At 39.4% G+C, this 15,868-nt stretch overlaps 2 protein-coding genes across 3 annotated transcripts; one reads left to right on the top strand and one right to left on the bottom strand.

Moving 5' to 3' along the window:
* The first annotated feature begins 1,387 nt into the window (after window positions 1-1,387).
* LOC106577025 (serine/threonine-protein phosphatase 2A 55 kDa regulatory subunit B delta isoform) lies at window positions 1,388-6,419 on the top strand. 2 transcript variants are annotated; one of them, XM_014154673.2, is made up of 10 exons: window positions 1,392-1,667; window positions 1,818-1,892; window positions 2,684-2,781; window positions 2,953-3,118; window positions 3,195-3,307; window positions 3,425-3,602; window positions 3,900-4,064; window positions 4,195-4,364; window positions 4,511-4,602; window positions 4,744-6,419. In XM_014154673.2, exons 1-10 carry the CDS (start codon window positions 1,661-1,663, stop codon window positions 5,021-5,023), a joined length of 1,344 nt encoding a protein of 447 aa, XP_014010148.1. In that variant the 5' UTR covers window positions 1,392-1,660; the 3' UTR covers window positions 5,024-6,419. The 2 variants fall into 2 exon arrangements, with proteins under 2 accessions (XP_014010149.1, XP_014010148.1); XM_014154674.2 differs by lacking the exons at window positions 2,684-2,781; window positions 2,953-3,118 and having other exon boundaries at window positions 1,388-1,667.
* A 1,735-nt stretch (window positions 6,420-8,154) lies between these two features.
* LOC106577024 (BCL2/adenovirus E1B 19 kDa protein-interacting protein 3) lies at window positions 8,155-15,593 on the bottom strand. The gene is made up of 6 exons (XM_014154672.2): window positions 15,354-15,593; window positions 14,809-14,968; window positions 12,482-12,542; window positions 12,192-12,298; window positions 9,875-10,024; window positions 8,155-9,559 (listed from the first exon to the last, which is right to left on the bottom strand). Exons 1-6 carry the CDS (start codon window positions 15,394-15,396, stop codon window positions 9,517-9,519), a joined length of 564 nt encoding a protein of 187 aa, XP_014010147.1. The 5' UTR covers window positions 15,397-15,593; the 3' UTR covers window positions 8,155-9,516.
* Between the last annotated feature and the right edge of the window lie 275 nt (window positions 15,594-15,868).

Raw genomic sequence — 15,868 nt, 5'->3', positions numbered from 1 at the left:
CAAAACTGATAATCTGGTAACTCATACCCAAATAATGTTGTTCACTCATCCTATATTTGAATTTTCAGCCAGAGCATAAATTTGATTTGGGAAAAATTCTAAAACCTGACCTCAAACTTGTATCTGAAACAGACTGGGCGAGTTTGTTTTGCATGGCCTGGTGCCCCTGGTGGGTGGAGATTTCACTTAAGGACCATGCAATGGAATGGTCTAAAATGTACCAACTCCACACCTCCGGGGCACCGGTTCATGCAAAACAAACTGGCCCAGTGTTTAAAAAATGCTAGCTATTTCCTCATAGAAGATGTTGTCATGTTTTTGGCCGAGACATCTCATTGGCTGCGCTGGCAAATAAGCTGTTTACTTTCATGAATATTTTTATTGCCCAGTGTTATGATACTGATGTATAGTTTATTGTTCACTGCTCGGTGACGCAAACCACCATTAAAATACTGATTGCTTGTCGCAACAGATGGTTTGTTTACATAGCAGGTTAGGATAATTAATGTGGCAGGTTAGGTGAACTAAGGCAGCAGGTTAGGTGTATTAGCATAGAAGGTTAGGAGAATGAGGTTAAGGTTAGAAAATGGTTAGGTTTAGCTATAAATCTACGACGCGAAGATTAGGCTTAGCTATAATGCCACTAGACGAAGCTTTAGGCCTACTCCATCTAGCCACAAAGGTAAAACTTAAACACACCATCTGTGGCAACAAACCATCAGAATCATAATACCCCTTCAAAGTAGGATTATACATATGCAAATAAATGATGACTGGTCATTGGTCAGAATATTCCAAATCATATTGTGATGTCATGCTGTGGGCCAAGAACTCCATCCCACCAGAACAAGCACAAATTCCAGGTGTATTTTTTTTTCTCAAAAAGCTCTTACACTAAAGGGGCATTATCATATTTATTTATTTTTACAATTTCAGTGTTATTTCAACCTCAATAGGGTGGAAATATCTTCTTTCTTTTTTTTACGGAAAATCTAGTTTTTGACTGCACTGACTGGTGCCATGTTGACACTACCGGTGCAATACAGGTAACCACCAGGTGTCACAATAAACAAATAAAAGGTTGTTTCTTACAAACATATTTATTTTTCCCGCAAATAATATATGGTACATTTCATACACATTTCTTACATTTCATAATATTATTTCAACACAAATGATTGTTTATCAAAATGGCTCTAACAGTAGTAGCCAATCACTTGAATTGCTTTAGAGACTCTTTGAACAGGTAGGCTTCTTAGGTTACATTTACAACCATACATGCTGTAACTTGAACTTCAGTGATTAACACGAGGGGTGAGGAGCCATTCGAATTTATCCAGTTTTTCCTGTTGTCTCAATTAAGTTTTAAGGAGTAGGGCCAACTGACTCAAACAAAACTGCCTACAGCTGGGGATGGATGGATGGGTAGATGGATTGTAGATGATAGATAACCGAAAGATGCTTGGAAGCGTGTCGAAATGACGTCATTGTGTTATGCAATGTGCGCCATTTTGGATGGAAAAATCACGGACGATTTCCGTGATCCCTGACTCCTCACTTTGCATGTGAATGTTGACTATTTTTACCTCACGCAAGTTGCACTGGTTGAATAAGCAGTGCAATCCGTGTTCAGTAATAGCTAACTCTGCTAAATTAAACAATGGCAGGTAAGCTACTTATGTAGCCGGGAAAGGGTCCCAATACCACTTACTGCTGTGTGGCCTGAATGCAAGTTTTAAATTACACAGCATTTGACTCTAAATGGGTTGGTGAACTGACGCTAGCGAAGTAATGATTCCAATATTATTGTTATGCAGGAGTTGCCGGTGGAAATGATTTGCAGTGGTGTTTCTCACAAGTGAAGGGGGCGATAGATGAAGATGTTGCAGAAGGTGAGTACAGTAACGTTAGGTTAACGAATGAGTTAGCGTTTGAGCTCAAATGTGATCAAAGATGTGATGCTGTTATCTTATTTCGTTAACTACGCCTTTGACTTACTGTCTTTCACGAACAAAGTCATGACACTGTTCATGTATATGAGTACCACTGCTGGGCAATGCTGAGTTTGTTTTTCTTACTTGCTAACGTTAGCATGGTAGCTAGCTCCTCTTGCTTGCAAATCAAGTTGGCTAGCATTATTAGCAAGCTAACGTTATACCCAAACAACTGTACCCAGTAACTTATGTCCCGCACATGTATGTAACATATAATAAGAATTAGGCAGTCAGAGTACGTCTTAATTATTGTCATGTAGGCTAGGTAGTAAGATACACGCACTGTCGTAAACTAGCGCGTCATCTTGCTAACTACTCTAGCTAGTTATTTGTGGGCGATTTAGTCAGTGACGTCGAAGGTCTGCGTCGGCAATATGGCAACTGAACGCTCTGATGCAGTAGGGAGGAAGTCAGGGTGTTTGATTCATTCAAAGTCATAGTCATTTTTCTTGGGTTGACTGATATATCAATTATTTTCAGGGAAGTAGAAATCCTACTATGCATAGTGTATGCACCCATGAAAGTTGCACCAGGATAGTTTTTTTTTCTTCATATATTGCTTTTGATGTTATTATTTACTAGGTGCTGTTCTTTTGCTGATGTGTATCTATTTGATTAGAATAGCCCTTATACATTACACATAATACTATTCCAGAATCCAGCTTTAATGGGACATGTCCTCCTTTCAGCTGATATCATCTCAACGGTTGAATTCAACCATTCTGGAGAGTTGCTAGCAACTGGAGACAAGGGAGGCAGAGTTGTCATATTTCAACATGAACAGGAGGTGCATTTTATAATTACCAGCGAAATGTATTTTCATGAACAATGACATACATTTTTGGAGTTAGATATGATAGGTTGTTATGGAAAGAAAGGCACTGGATTAAATTCTAAACATAATACATGCTTAATATCCAAGTTTGTCACACAGTGCACATCTACTTTTCTCTTTCAGTGTAAAAATCGACCACACCTGCGAGGGGAATACAATGTTTATAGCACTTTTCAGAGTCATGAACCTGAATTTGACTACTTGAAAAGTTTAGAAATTGAGGAAAAAATTAACAAAATAAGATGGTTACCCCAACAAAACTCTGCTCACTTTCTACTCTCAACAAATGGTAAGAACATTTTGCTTTAACCTACTAACCTTTTTGTTAAGTTCTCTTCACCCTCAATTTCTTTTTTTTTGTACAGATAAAACTATCAAATTGTGGAAAATCGGTGAACGAGACAAGCGAGCTGAGGGTTATAACTTGAAAGACGAAGACGGACGTCTCAGGGATCCCTTTAGAATTACCTCCCTACGGGTTGGTTTAAAGTTGCTTTACCTTTTAAGATTTCAACCGACACTGTACAAGAAAAAACACAAAGTCTATGCATGCTTATAGCTTCCTCCCCTAAATAAATCTGTCCTGTGTTTACAGGTACCAGTGCTGATGCCCATGGATCTCATGGTAGAAGCAAGTCCTCGTAGGGTGTTTGCCAACGCTCACACGTATCATATTAATTCAATTTCTGTAAATAGCGATCATCAAACATACCTCTCTGCTGATGATCTAAGAATTAATCTATGGCACTTGGAAATCACGGACCGAAGTTTTAGTATCCTCTTCTGAAAACGTATCAGTCCTCATCCTCATGACTTTTAGATGCAAATGTTTGCTTCATCCAAACTGTCCTCTATTAGTGTATACAGTTCTCAATTTCAGTTGAGATTTTTTTCTTATTGGTCCTGTGCAGTTATAAGTCAAACAAATACATGTGTGAACACCAAAAGTTTCTTACATTTCAACTTATTTCAGAAGAGATAGGCTCCCTTGCACGATTCACTATGTTTGACCACATCGGTATGAGCCTTTAGTCCTATTTCAGTTAATTTCCTTAACAGTGTCTTCTCAGACATTGTAGACATCAAGCCTGCCAACATGGAGGAACTGACAGAGGTGATCACAGCGGCTGAGTGCCATCCAAACCAATGCAATGTATTTGTGTACAGCAGTAGCAAAGGCACCATACGCCTCTGTGACATGCGAACAGCAGCACTCTGCGATAGGCACACCAAGTGTGAGTATTCATAGAGCCTAGTTCTCTGCATTCCAAATGATGTTCATTCACAGATAAATTAGTTTAAATTAATCTATTTTCAGGGGTTTTGTCTGTCATTTTGAATATCTCTCCATGTTTGTGATTGCAGTCTTTGAGGAGCCTGAGGATCCAAGCAGCAGGTCATTTTTCTCTGAGATCATCTCGTCCATCTCTGACGTGAAGTTCAGTCACAGCGGGCGCTACATGATGACCCGGGACTACCTCTCCGTCAAGGTGTGGGACCTCAACATGGAGAACAGGCCAGTCGAGACATATCAGGTACCTGCCTTGCTCTGCCTAGTGATAACACTACCAACAATGGCATCATTTTCAGTGTGGTCCACAATTGTCCTGTTAGGTGTATGGAAATAGTTGGATAGATGCAATTATTTTCCAAATACACTAATCAACATTCTCCTGCTCAGGTTCACGAATACCTTCGCAGCAAGCTTTGCTCGTTATATGAAAATGATTGCATCTTCGACAAGTTTGAGTGCTGCTGGAACGGTAGCGACAGGTAAGAAACTCTAGCGCTTTCTCTGTTTAAGGCAATCTGCACCAACAATGTTGTTCTTTGGACAACTTTTCTGCCAATATGTAAGTTTAAGGAGTATCTTTGTAGAATTATAAATGACCCACTGTTTCCTTCCTTTCTCAGTGCCATCATGACCGGCTCCTACAACAACTTTTTCCGGATGTTTGACCGCAACACCAGGAAGGACATCACACTGGAGGCCTCTAGGGAGAGCAGCAAACCGCGGGCTACACTCAAACCCCGCAAAGTCTCCACCGGTGGCAAGAGGAAGAAAGACGAAATTAGCGTGGACAGCCTGGACTTCAACAAGAAGATCCTGCACACCGCCTGGCACCCCAAAGAAAACGTAATCGCTGTGGCGGCAACCAACAACCTGTACATTTTCCAGGACAAGATCAACTAAAAAAAAATAATTGGGCTCCATCCTGAGGCCAAGGCTTTACTGTTCCTGCGTAGTTAAGCCTAGTGGTTTATCTGTAACAGAAACAAACAGCCCTCTTGTCCTCCTGGTGAAGTTTAATGCACTTGTCTCCTTTTTTTGTGGCAGGAGGTTGATTGGTCGGCCTGTTTTCTTTTGAGTCTGAGGTTGATTTAGCCTTGGGTAAATCAGTGCCAGGGCCAAGATCGGACCCTGAGAGCCCACCTTGTGTTGAATCAATGGAACGGCACTCATAAGATGTCAAACTCTTGAACATTGGTGTTTGTGTTGACATTTTCAGCCTTCATTTCATAATCTTATCAACCAAACTATGGAAAGCCCTGAAAATGAGCTCTTGTCATTGTTGTAACATCCTCATTACGATTTTTGGGCCTTTCTGAAACATGGATATTTCATGGGTTATAGGCCTACCTGTTAACATTCCCCATTGACCATGCATTCAGGCTAAAGCACTTGCAACAGGTCGTGAATTTGGAAACTGGACTTCTTTTCTCCACCCACTCCCTCCTATCCAAAATGTATCCCCCAGACATGGTAACGTTATATCACAGACTGTATCTATTCAAATACACTTTTATGGTGTCATCCACTTAATAAAAGTAAATCGAACTACATATGTGTTTTAGGATTTAAATCATGTTTTTAATTGCTTTGCATGTTTTTATGTTGTAGTGAGGTGGAAAAAATGTAAAGTCGCACTACAGTCTTTTAAGTAGTTCTTTCAAGCTATCTCTAAAATAACTACTCTTAAGTTTCAGAATCGCCATTTGAGACTGACCATGTGCAAGTGTCAATATATGTGTTGCTCTCATTTAAGATACAGGCTGGAAACTTAATGTGAAGAGACGCAAGACAAAGGGAATCTGCAGCCTTAATACCTACGTCTATCAATGACAGCTACCGGTTATGTCCCCAAATGTTTTACAAACCTTATGTGCATTATTTTTTTATTCTATTTTATAGATGTATGTCTCATATTACTGCTGCTATTTGTGGCTGTCTGTGAAAACAAGGTATATAATAGTCAAAGAGTACTGCACACCATACAGATAGATCTAGTGATATACAGAGTTCCTCCAAAACATGGAAAGTTCTTTGTGTAGTAAGAGGAGATTCAGACAAACTTCTTCTTACATGTGCCCTTTAAATCATTCATTGGTATGCCACTAAAGTCAAAACTGCATACTTTGTTTTCCAAGTTATATCAATGCAAAAATGAAGGTTGAATAGACCTGTACTGATTTTAAAAACAGGAACATTGGTAAAAAAGCCTTTCTGTTTAATCATTCTGAACATGGTGGCAGTGTATTCACTTGTTTGATTATGTTGACCAAAGTTAAATAAAATCTAATTGTGTTCATCTGCTTTATGCCTCCATTACTTTAAATGGGTGAGAATAGTCCTGGAGCTACAGTTGAAGTCGGAAGTTTACATACACTTAGGTTGGTGTCATTAAAACACGTTTTTCAACCACTCCACAAATTTCTTGTTAACAAACTATAGTTTTGGTAAGTCGCTTAGGACATCTACTTTGTGCATGACACAAGTCATTTTTCCAACAATTGTTTACAGACATATTATTTCACGTATAATTCACTGTATCACAATTCCAGTGGGTCAGAACTTTACATACAATAAGTTGACTGTGCCTTTAAACAGCTTGGAAAATACCAGAAAAAATGTCATGGCTTTAGAAGCTTCTGATAGGCTAATTGACATCATTTGAGTCAATTGGAGGTGTACCTGTGGATGTATTTAAAGGCCTACCTTCAAACTCAGTGCCTCTTTGCTTGACATCATAGGAAAATCAAAAGAAATCAGCCAAGACCTCAGAAAACAAATTGTAGACCACAAGTCTGGTTCATCATTGGGAGCAATTTCCAAACATCTGAAGGTACCATGTTCATCTGGTACGCAGGTATAAACACCATGGGACCACGCAGCCATCATACCGCTCAGGAAGGAGACGCGTTCTGTCTCTTAGAGATTAACGTACTTTGGTGCGAAAAGTGCAAATCAACCCCAGAACAACAGCAAAGGATCTTGTGAAGATGCTGGAGGAAACAGGTACAAAAGTATCTATATCCACAGTAAAACAAGTCCAATATCAACATAACCTGAAAGGCTGCTCAGCAAGGAAGAAGCCACTGCTCCAAAACCGTCATAAAAAAGGCAGACTACAGTTTGCAACTGCACATGGGGACAAAGATCGTACTTTTCTGAGAAATGTCCTCTGGTCTGATGAAACAAAAATAGAACAGTTTGGCCATAATGACCATCGTTATGTTTAAAGGAAAAAGGGGGAGGCTAGCAAGCCGAAGAACACCATCCCAACCGTGAAGTACGGGGGTGGCAGCATCATGTTGTGAGGGTGCTTTGCTGCAGGAGGGACTGGTGCACTTCACAAAATAGATGGCATCATGCAGAAGGAAACTTATGTGGATATATTGAAGCAACGTCTCAAGACATCAGTCAGGAAGTTATAGCTTGGTCACAAATGGGTCTTCCAAATGGACAATGACCCCAAGCATACATCCAAGTTGTGGCAAAATGGCTTAAGGACAACAAAGTCAAGGCATTGGAGTGGCCATCACAAAGCCCTGGGCAGAACTGAAAAAGTGTGTGCGAGCAAGGAGGCCTACAAGCCTGACTTAGTTACACCAGCTCTGTCAGGAGGAATGGGCCAAAATTCACCCAACTTATTGTGGGAAGCTTGTGGAAGGCTACCTGAAACGTTTGACTCAAGTTAATCAATTTAAAGGCAACGCTACCAAATACTGAGTGTATGTTAACTTCTGACCCACTGGGAATGTGATGAAAGAAATAAAATCTGAAATAAATAATACTCTCTACTATTATCCTGACATTTCAAATTCTTAAAATAAAGTGGTGATCCTAACTGACCTAAGACAGGGAATTTTTACTAGGATTAAATGTCAGGAATTGTGAAAAACTGAGTTTAAATGTATTTGGCTAAGGTGTATGTAAATGTCCGACTTCAACTGTAGATGATACTGTAGATGTATATTCAGTAAATTGCAGAATTCAGAGAAAATGAGGGAATTCATTTGAGCGCTCAAAAAATACAATGTAAGTAGCAAAGATAGTTTATATGTCTTACTGATCATACAACAAATTGGAGACATCTTATTTCAGTGATATTGACTTATTTGCTTTAAAACTGCATGGTAATTACATAACTTGGGATGCTTTGAAACAAGTGCCACTGCAGATGTGGTACCAGGTACTTCATTCTTTAGAGTACCTGAAAGTACCACTTCTTAGCATATTATGTACCAAATATAGTACCAGCTGAGACTAAAATAAATAATTACCAAATAAAAACATTGTTTTGTATTTGTAACATACTATAGCTATGAAAAACAAACAAAACATTTCATCATGATTGTACTCAAATAGTTGCTACATTTATGGACCTATAATGTTTTTATCCGATTGTCAATCACTGTGCACATTCATCCACTCCACTAATTCCAGCATTCAAACAGTCCACTGTGCACCAGTCATTGGATGAATGGAAAGAGACAGTTGTTACAAAACACCAAAATGTGTAATGACATTCAGTGATTGTCATCAGGCCTTCACTCTTGTAGCCTGAATTAAATCATCTTGCTGACAAATTGAGCTTTTTTGTAAAAAGAAAAGTTGGGACATCTGAAAAGGGGCTGAAATACAGGACGCAAACAAGTGTCTGTCCTGAGCTCATCAGCACGGGAAACTGGGGGCTCAGTTGATAATGTTGCAAGTTTGCGAGCCTGCTGAATCCAGTCAATACAAGGTTGTATGTTTGCTAGCGAAAGCTCAAGACAGACATAAGAGAGATGAATGCAATTGAAAGAACCTGAACCAACGGTCACTGGTTTAAACCATGACAGAGTGGTGGGGGTGTTCATTTCATTTGGAATAAGCTTTTATTTTCATCTTTACCACTGTAACAGTACACAATAGAATGTTAAACAAATAGGAGAATAGGTTAAATTAGAGACCCCCCAAAAGTTGGAATTTTGTTGCAATTCACACCCTGCCTTTCACATGTTGCATGAAATGTATTAACAACCCCAGCTTTTTTTAAAGAAAATTTGTGCAGGAAATTATTTCACAATTAATATTCATTCACATTAATCATTCCCTTAAGAATAACAAAGAGGCAAAACAAACTCAATATGCTTAAGAAAATTAGAAACAACAATGCCAATTGGCAGCAGTTCAATATAAAACAACATTCTAAATAGTGAGAGGAACAAGGCATTACAAATCAGTTCCTGATTCAAGGCATTTCTGGGAGAAAGAAGCAGTCACAGCATTCAGAAGATAAGAGGCAATCAGATAAAAATGGAGAATGCTACATCAACCACTTCTCCTTGGATTCTGAAGTTGCCCCCATTTGAAGGCATGCCAGCTGTATGAGTCAGTGGTGTCATAATGCAGCATCAGCTTCAGTAGGTGCTGTATGTGCTGAGGCGCCTCCCAATGTATATCCTGAGAAGAAGAACAGAATAGCAAATGGCCATTCAAAATACTATTTTGATTCAAGTAAAAATGTATCATGGCTACTCTGAAATATCTATCCATGGCCAGCGGCATGCTTTCACAAAGCCTACATTTCCTCAACAGGGTAGTGTTTGCTTTATTGTATTACAACTCTCTCAAAAGGCATTTAGTTAAAATACAAAACAATTCGACACCCATCTGGGGCACCATACATTTAGTAATAGTAAAAGGCAGCTTTGAAAGTATTCAATAGACTGCATGTATTTGTACTGTGTTTAAATAACAAAATGCTCAGTCCTTTACCCCAGGCCAACTGCGAGTATATGAGAAATGAATAATGAAGGAAGGAAAAGCTTGAGGAAGTCAGGGGAGAGAACGCCTCCCTTCTTCATGACGCTGGTCTTCCTGATGCTGAGAGAGGCTGAGCGCCTGGGGTGTTTCAGCAGAAACTCCCTACAGAGACACAACACAGTTACAACTGGGTTAGTAAATCTTTATCTTAAAATCAGTGATTACAGGTATTTTTCTGACATTGAAATTCTTGGGTGGGCCACCTAAGCATTTTTTCTGGTCGCCTAAGTCTAAACAGTGTGTATGGAAAAACCCTTTCAGTGTAAAATTAAACAACTAAAACCAGATATATAGTGCCTTCAGAAAGTACTCAGACTTTTTCCACTTTGTTACGTTACAACCGTATTCTAAAATGGATTAAATAAAATAAAAATCCTCTGCAATCTACACACAATACCCCAAAATGACAAAGTGAAAACAGGTTTGAACATCTCTGGAGAGACCTGAAAATAGCTGTGCAGTAACACCTGACAGAGCTCGAGTACAACCTGACAGAGCTCAAGAGGTTCTGCAAAGAAGAATGGGAGAAACTCCCCAAATACAGGTGTGTCAAGCTTGTAGCGTCATACCCAAGAAGACTCGAGGCTGTAATCGCTGCCAAAGGTGCTTCAACAAAGTACTGAGTAAAGGGTCTGAATAATTATGTAAATGTATATTTCAGTTTTTAGATGTAAAAATAAACAAATGAGCATTATGGGGTATTGTGTGTAGATTGATGAGGGAAAACAACGATTTAATACATTTTTGAATAGGCTGTAACCTAACAAAATGTGGAAAAAGTCGTCTCTGGCCGGTAAACCGTGCCAATATATCCTCCAAACAGACTTCAATAGCATTATCACTTTTATACAACAGGTTACCAACATTTTCAAATAATGATTTACATATTTCCATTAAAAGCGTTATTTTCATACTATTTCATCCTTCCACAAGATATAGTCCCGACACAAATCTAGGGTTGCTACCCAAGCCGACTGGTCGTTCGTTCTATCGGTTCGTTTGCCAGAGACGCAACCCAGTCGTTCAGTCTTTTTGTTCTTCATGTATGGACACAACCCAGTCATTCGTTCTAAATGTTCCATTGCCATACTGGCTGGCAAAATTCTTATCCCTTGCTTGCTAGCTAGCCAACTACGACTAACTTACAGTCACGTCAAAAAGTACAGACAGAATAACCGCTAAGTAGCTGCATTTGCGTTTGTTTAAGCTGTTTTCTAGTGACATTTATTTGGATCCATCCACAACAATGAGCTAATGGTGAACAATTTCGCCCGGCATAGAAAATGGGCTCTCGTCAGAACACGGTTGTTCAGAGGCGCTAGCCAACAACACAACTAAAACAATCACTTCAAACGGAAGCTGGAAAGAAATCAAACTAGCTGCAATTCGTATTGCTTGACCTGTTTTCTATATATATCCATAAAAATGATGCTGATTCATGATTTCGACTGGCTGAGAAATGCTACCTGTCCGTCTCATCCCTGACACGTTCATTAATACAGGACAGCTGGAGATGTAATTTGAATATTGAAACAATGTTGCAAATGTCAGAGAGACAGACAGAAAGGTTTATACAAATCTCCACTGTTGAAAACTAAATGTTAGAATAAAATAAGAGAGATAATGTTTAAATGCTTTTTATAGTGGAGATCAAGTTGATAAATGGCCTGGCTGGGCTGATGAAACAGTGGATTGCACAGGAAATGTTAACGTCATAGATTTAGCCAGTGGTAATTTGTGGAATAGACACCAGCTGGAATGCGGTTTTAACCAATCAGCATTCATGATTAGACCCACTCGTTGTATAAAGATTATGGACCTTAATTTTTTTTATATATAATATAATCTTTGAAAATTTACAAATCACCAAAATAAAAGCTAGACAGTCAGAGAAAATTGAAAATTCCCAAAACAATGACTTTAGCAGTAATGATTTTGTTATTATATTTGAGCAAAATAATACAGCATTAGCCATAGCAAAATGCATATAATTGCAGGAAATTAGCTTTAAAACGGCAAGATTTTTTTCTCAGCTCCATGGTAGAATATGTAGAATTGCAGGACATTTGCAACATTCTCTCTCAGCTGCATGTCAAAATGTGTAGAATTGCAGGGAGTTTGTTTTAAAATAAGTCTCTCAGCCGCTAAGACCTCTAAAATTCTCTGTACAATTCAGCCGTGCCGAAATGTTCTCTCTCTACATTCAATTTCTATCTTCAGCATTATGAACATTGGGCCCTACTGTATATAATTACGAGGTACTATGCACTTTGGTGGGTTGTTCTCAGGACGACTGGACCAGTCCCAGATCCAGTCAGCATTCTTCTTCAGTAGATTCTCTACTTCCCGGATTATTTCTTGGTTATCTTCCTCAGACTGAAATCAATGAAGAAATTCCTTAGTAAAACCACTTTCCACATTATAATCACAAACATGTTTGTACTATTCACCTAATGTAAAGTCTGGTATTATCATGAATTATTACCTTCTGAACATCACAATACATATCAGAAGATAAACAGAAGACAACTTTACAACCCCTAAGGACCATGTATTTACCTGTGAACTGTTTCCCTCTGAGCCTCTAAACAGAAGAAGAGGAGTCTGTGACCTAAGCGGACTGGAAAGATAGACAATAAAGATGACTCAGGACATCCCTAGAACTTTTGAAATGTGTATTAGGTCATCTGCTAAGAAAGAGCATTATAAATTACATTTACATTTTAGTCATTTAGCAGACGCTCTTATCCAGAGCGACTTACAGTAGAGTGCATACATCTTATTACATTTTTAAATACTGGCCCCCCGTGGGAATCAAACCCACAACCCTGGAGTTGCAAGTGCCATGCTCTACCAACTGAGCTACAGTGGGATAATCCTTATCTCCACATTCTCAGGCCTTGAACAGGGATACCAAGGCTTTGCCTGGAAACCATATGTTGAAATGCATTGAATTGTATAAGGGGCAAAAATGAGCATTTGAATCAGGAAAGTTTCCTCTCAACCTCTACAAGCCAAAATGTTGAATAAAGTTTATTTTAATATACTTTACCGGTTTGCGGTAGAAATGTGAGAGAATATATCCACTAAGAGGATGGCTGACATTTTACATGCTCCTGACCAAATTGTGCTATTTTGTTAGTTTTTTTGCGTTGTTTGTAACTTCTTTTTAAAGTTATTTTGTACATAATGTTGCTGCTACCGTCTCTTATTACCGAAAATAACTTCTGGACATCAGAACAGCGATTACTCACCACGAACTGGAAGAAGCTTTTTCCTTTAACGAGTCCGACGAGAAGGATACACTGCTCTCCCGGGAACAGGCCCAAATCCCTGTCATTTGCGTGAAGAAAATACGGAGCAAAAGAGGATGCAGATCAGGTTGCCTTCTGAGAATCCGTAGGCGAGCAAGTAAACTCCCACTTCCTTCCATTCTACTTGCTAACATGCAATCATTGGAAAATAAAATTGATGACATACGATTACGATGATCCTACCAACAGGACATTAAGAACTGTAATACCTTATGTTTCACAGAGTCGTGGCTGAACAACGACACGGATAATATAGAGCTACCGGGATTTTTCATGCACCAGCAGAATAGAGATGCCACGTCTGGTAAGACGAGGGGTGGGGGTGTGTGTCTTTTTGTCAATAACAGCTGGTGCGCGATGTCTAATATTGAAGAGGTGTCGAGGTATTGCTCGCCTGAGGTAGAGTACCTTACAATAAGCTGTAGACCACACTATCTACCAAGAGAGTTCTCATCTATAGTATTCGTAGCCGTCTATTTACCACCACAGACCGATGCTGGCACTAAGTTCGCACTCAACAAACTGAATAAGGCCATAAGCAAACAAGAAAATGCTCATCAAGAAGCAGCTCTCCTAGTGGCCAGGGATTTTAATGCAGGCAAACTTAAATCAATTTTACCAAAGTTTTACCAGCATGTCACATGCGCAACCTAAAAAATAAATAAATAAAAACTCTAGACCACCTTTACTCCACACACAGAGATGCATACAAAGCTCTCCCCTGCCTTCCATTTGGCAAATCTGACCATAATTATATCCTCCTGATTTCTGCTTACAAGCAAAAACTAAAGCAGGAAGTACCAGTGACTTGCTCAATACGGAAGTAGTCAGATGACACTGATGCTACAGGACTGTTTTGCTTCCACAGACTGGAATATGTTCCGGGATTCATCCAATGGCACTAAGGAGTATACCACCTCAGTCACCAGCTTCATCAATAAGTGCATCGACGACGTCGTGCCCACAGTGAAGCCATGGATTACAGGCAACATCTGTATCGACCTAAAGGCTAGAGCTGTCGCTTTCAAGGAGCGAGACACTAATCCGGACGCTTATTAATTACTTAAAAATCATACAATGTGATTTTCTGGATTTTTGTTTTAGATTCCGTCTCTCACAGTTGAAGTGTACCTATGATAAAAATGACAGACCTCTACATGCTTTGTAAGTAGGAAAACCTGCAAAATCGGCAGTGTATCAAATACTTGTTCTCCCCACTGTATATACACACACACACACACACACACACACACACACACACACACACACACACACACACACACACACACACACACATATATATATACACACATATGAAACCTTTATATAATTATACTCTCCTGTGGATATATTGTTTCACATTCCTACCCCCCAAAAGGACCAACTGCACAGGCAACAGGTAAAGTAGTTTAAAATATAACTGTATTCAACATTCTTGCTTGTAGAGGTCGTAAGAGGTAACTTCCCTGATAGAAATACTAATTTCTGCCAGACATAGAATTCAATGGAATTCATCTTCGGGTTTCCAGGGAAACTAAGGCTCAGCACTGTAACCATTTCCTTTCCCCATACCTGTCACATTGTGAGCTTCCTCTCGAGGTACTCCTGCTTGACTCGTGTTGGGCGTCTAGTAGTAACTTCTCCAGGTCTACATCAAGAGCGGTTGTTGAGATCTGCTCCTGGCACACCTGACTCCCACTGCCAGTGTTATAGTGCAGCTCCACCCAGGAACCTGGGGATACATATTTCCCACAGATAGATATAAACTAGGTTGGCAACTTAGCTAGTAACGTTAGCTAGTTATTTTCCATTGTAGTGTTTAGTGTTGAATCTTGCCAGTCAGGAATGAACGGAAGTATAACGTGATCCAATTCCGTGAGAAATAGAAATTTAGGACTATGTTTACAGTCATAGGACTAGTTAGTTACGTTAGCTATTATTTGACAGGCCTTAACAATATTCCCCTGACCTGACAATTCCAGTTGAGGCAAACATGAACTAACTAACGTTAGGTATATTAGCTAGTTTGTTAGTCAGCTATATAGACTTACATAAAAAGTGTGGCCAGCAGACGTTAGTTTAAAAAAGCGTATTTGATGTTTAGTTACTGTACTGACCCTGCAAGCTCTCCTCATACGGAATTTCCTTCTGAAGCGACATGTTTATTTCAAACTCGTTCGAATCTACCGATAGAGCTCTGTCGACGAACTATAAAAACGTTTGGTCTTATTTTAATAGATCACACGAGTAAGCACTAGAAGTTGTTGTGCAACACTACCAGGCAGCAGGAAAACAATGATAATGAAATCTTTTGTTGACAATGGCCAAGTGAAATGTGATTGGCTAGTAACTTAAGGGCTGTCGTTGGTGAACATCACGCATGCGCTGCTCACATGTACACTACTAGCACAGAGTGTGTACGGTCTTTGGTCAGAGAGGAAGAGAGGTAAAGAGAAAATTCGTCTCCCTCCAGCAGGTGGCGTTTTTCCACCCAGGAATCGATTCGTTTTTGTATGGAGGTCAATGAGAGTGTCAAATTTGGTCAACAAAAAAACGAGTAGCTTATTTACTGTGTCAGGTTTATTTCATTGAATAGACGTTCCGTAAAGCCTAGGTTGTTACGAATGTACTG

Source organism: Salmo salar, chromosome ssa18 (genome assembly GCF_905237065.1).
Source record: "Salmo salar chromosome ssa18, Ssal_v3.1, whole genome shotgun sequence".
Taxonomy (NCBI): domain Eukaryota; kingdom Metazoa; phylum Chordata; class Actinopteri; order Salmoniformes; family Salmonidae; genus Salmo; species Salmo salar.
The sequence above is the reverse complement of the archived record's forward strand: the minus strand, read 5'-3'. Positions and strand labels throughout refer to the sequence as shown.

Bases quoted from the DNA above. Each gene is read 5' to 3' on its own strand.
- LOC106577025 (XM_014154673.2), top strand. The intron at 4,365-4,510 runs GTACCTGCCTTG...TCTCCTGCTCAG, and splicing joins GGCCAGTCGAGACATATCAG to GTTCACGAATACCTTCGCAG. The intron at 4,603-4,743 runs GTAAGAAACTCT...TTCCTTTCTCAG, and splicing joins TGCTGGAACGGTAGCGACAG to TGCCATCATGACCGGCTCCT.
- LOC106577024 (XM_014154672.2), bottom strand. From the start codon at position 15,396: ATGTCGCTTCAGAAGGAAATTCCGTATGAGGAGAGCTTGCAGG. The intron at 12,299-12,481 runs GTAAATACATGG...CATTGATTTCAG, and splicing joins CAGAGGGAAACAGTTCACAG to TCTGAGGAAGATAACCAAGA. The intron at 10,025-12,191 runs GTGCATAGTACC...GTGTCTCTGTAG, and splicing joins CCTGAGAACAACCCACCAAA to GGAGTTTCTGCTGAAACACC.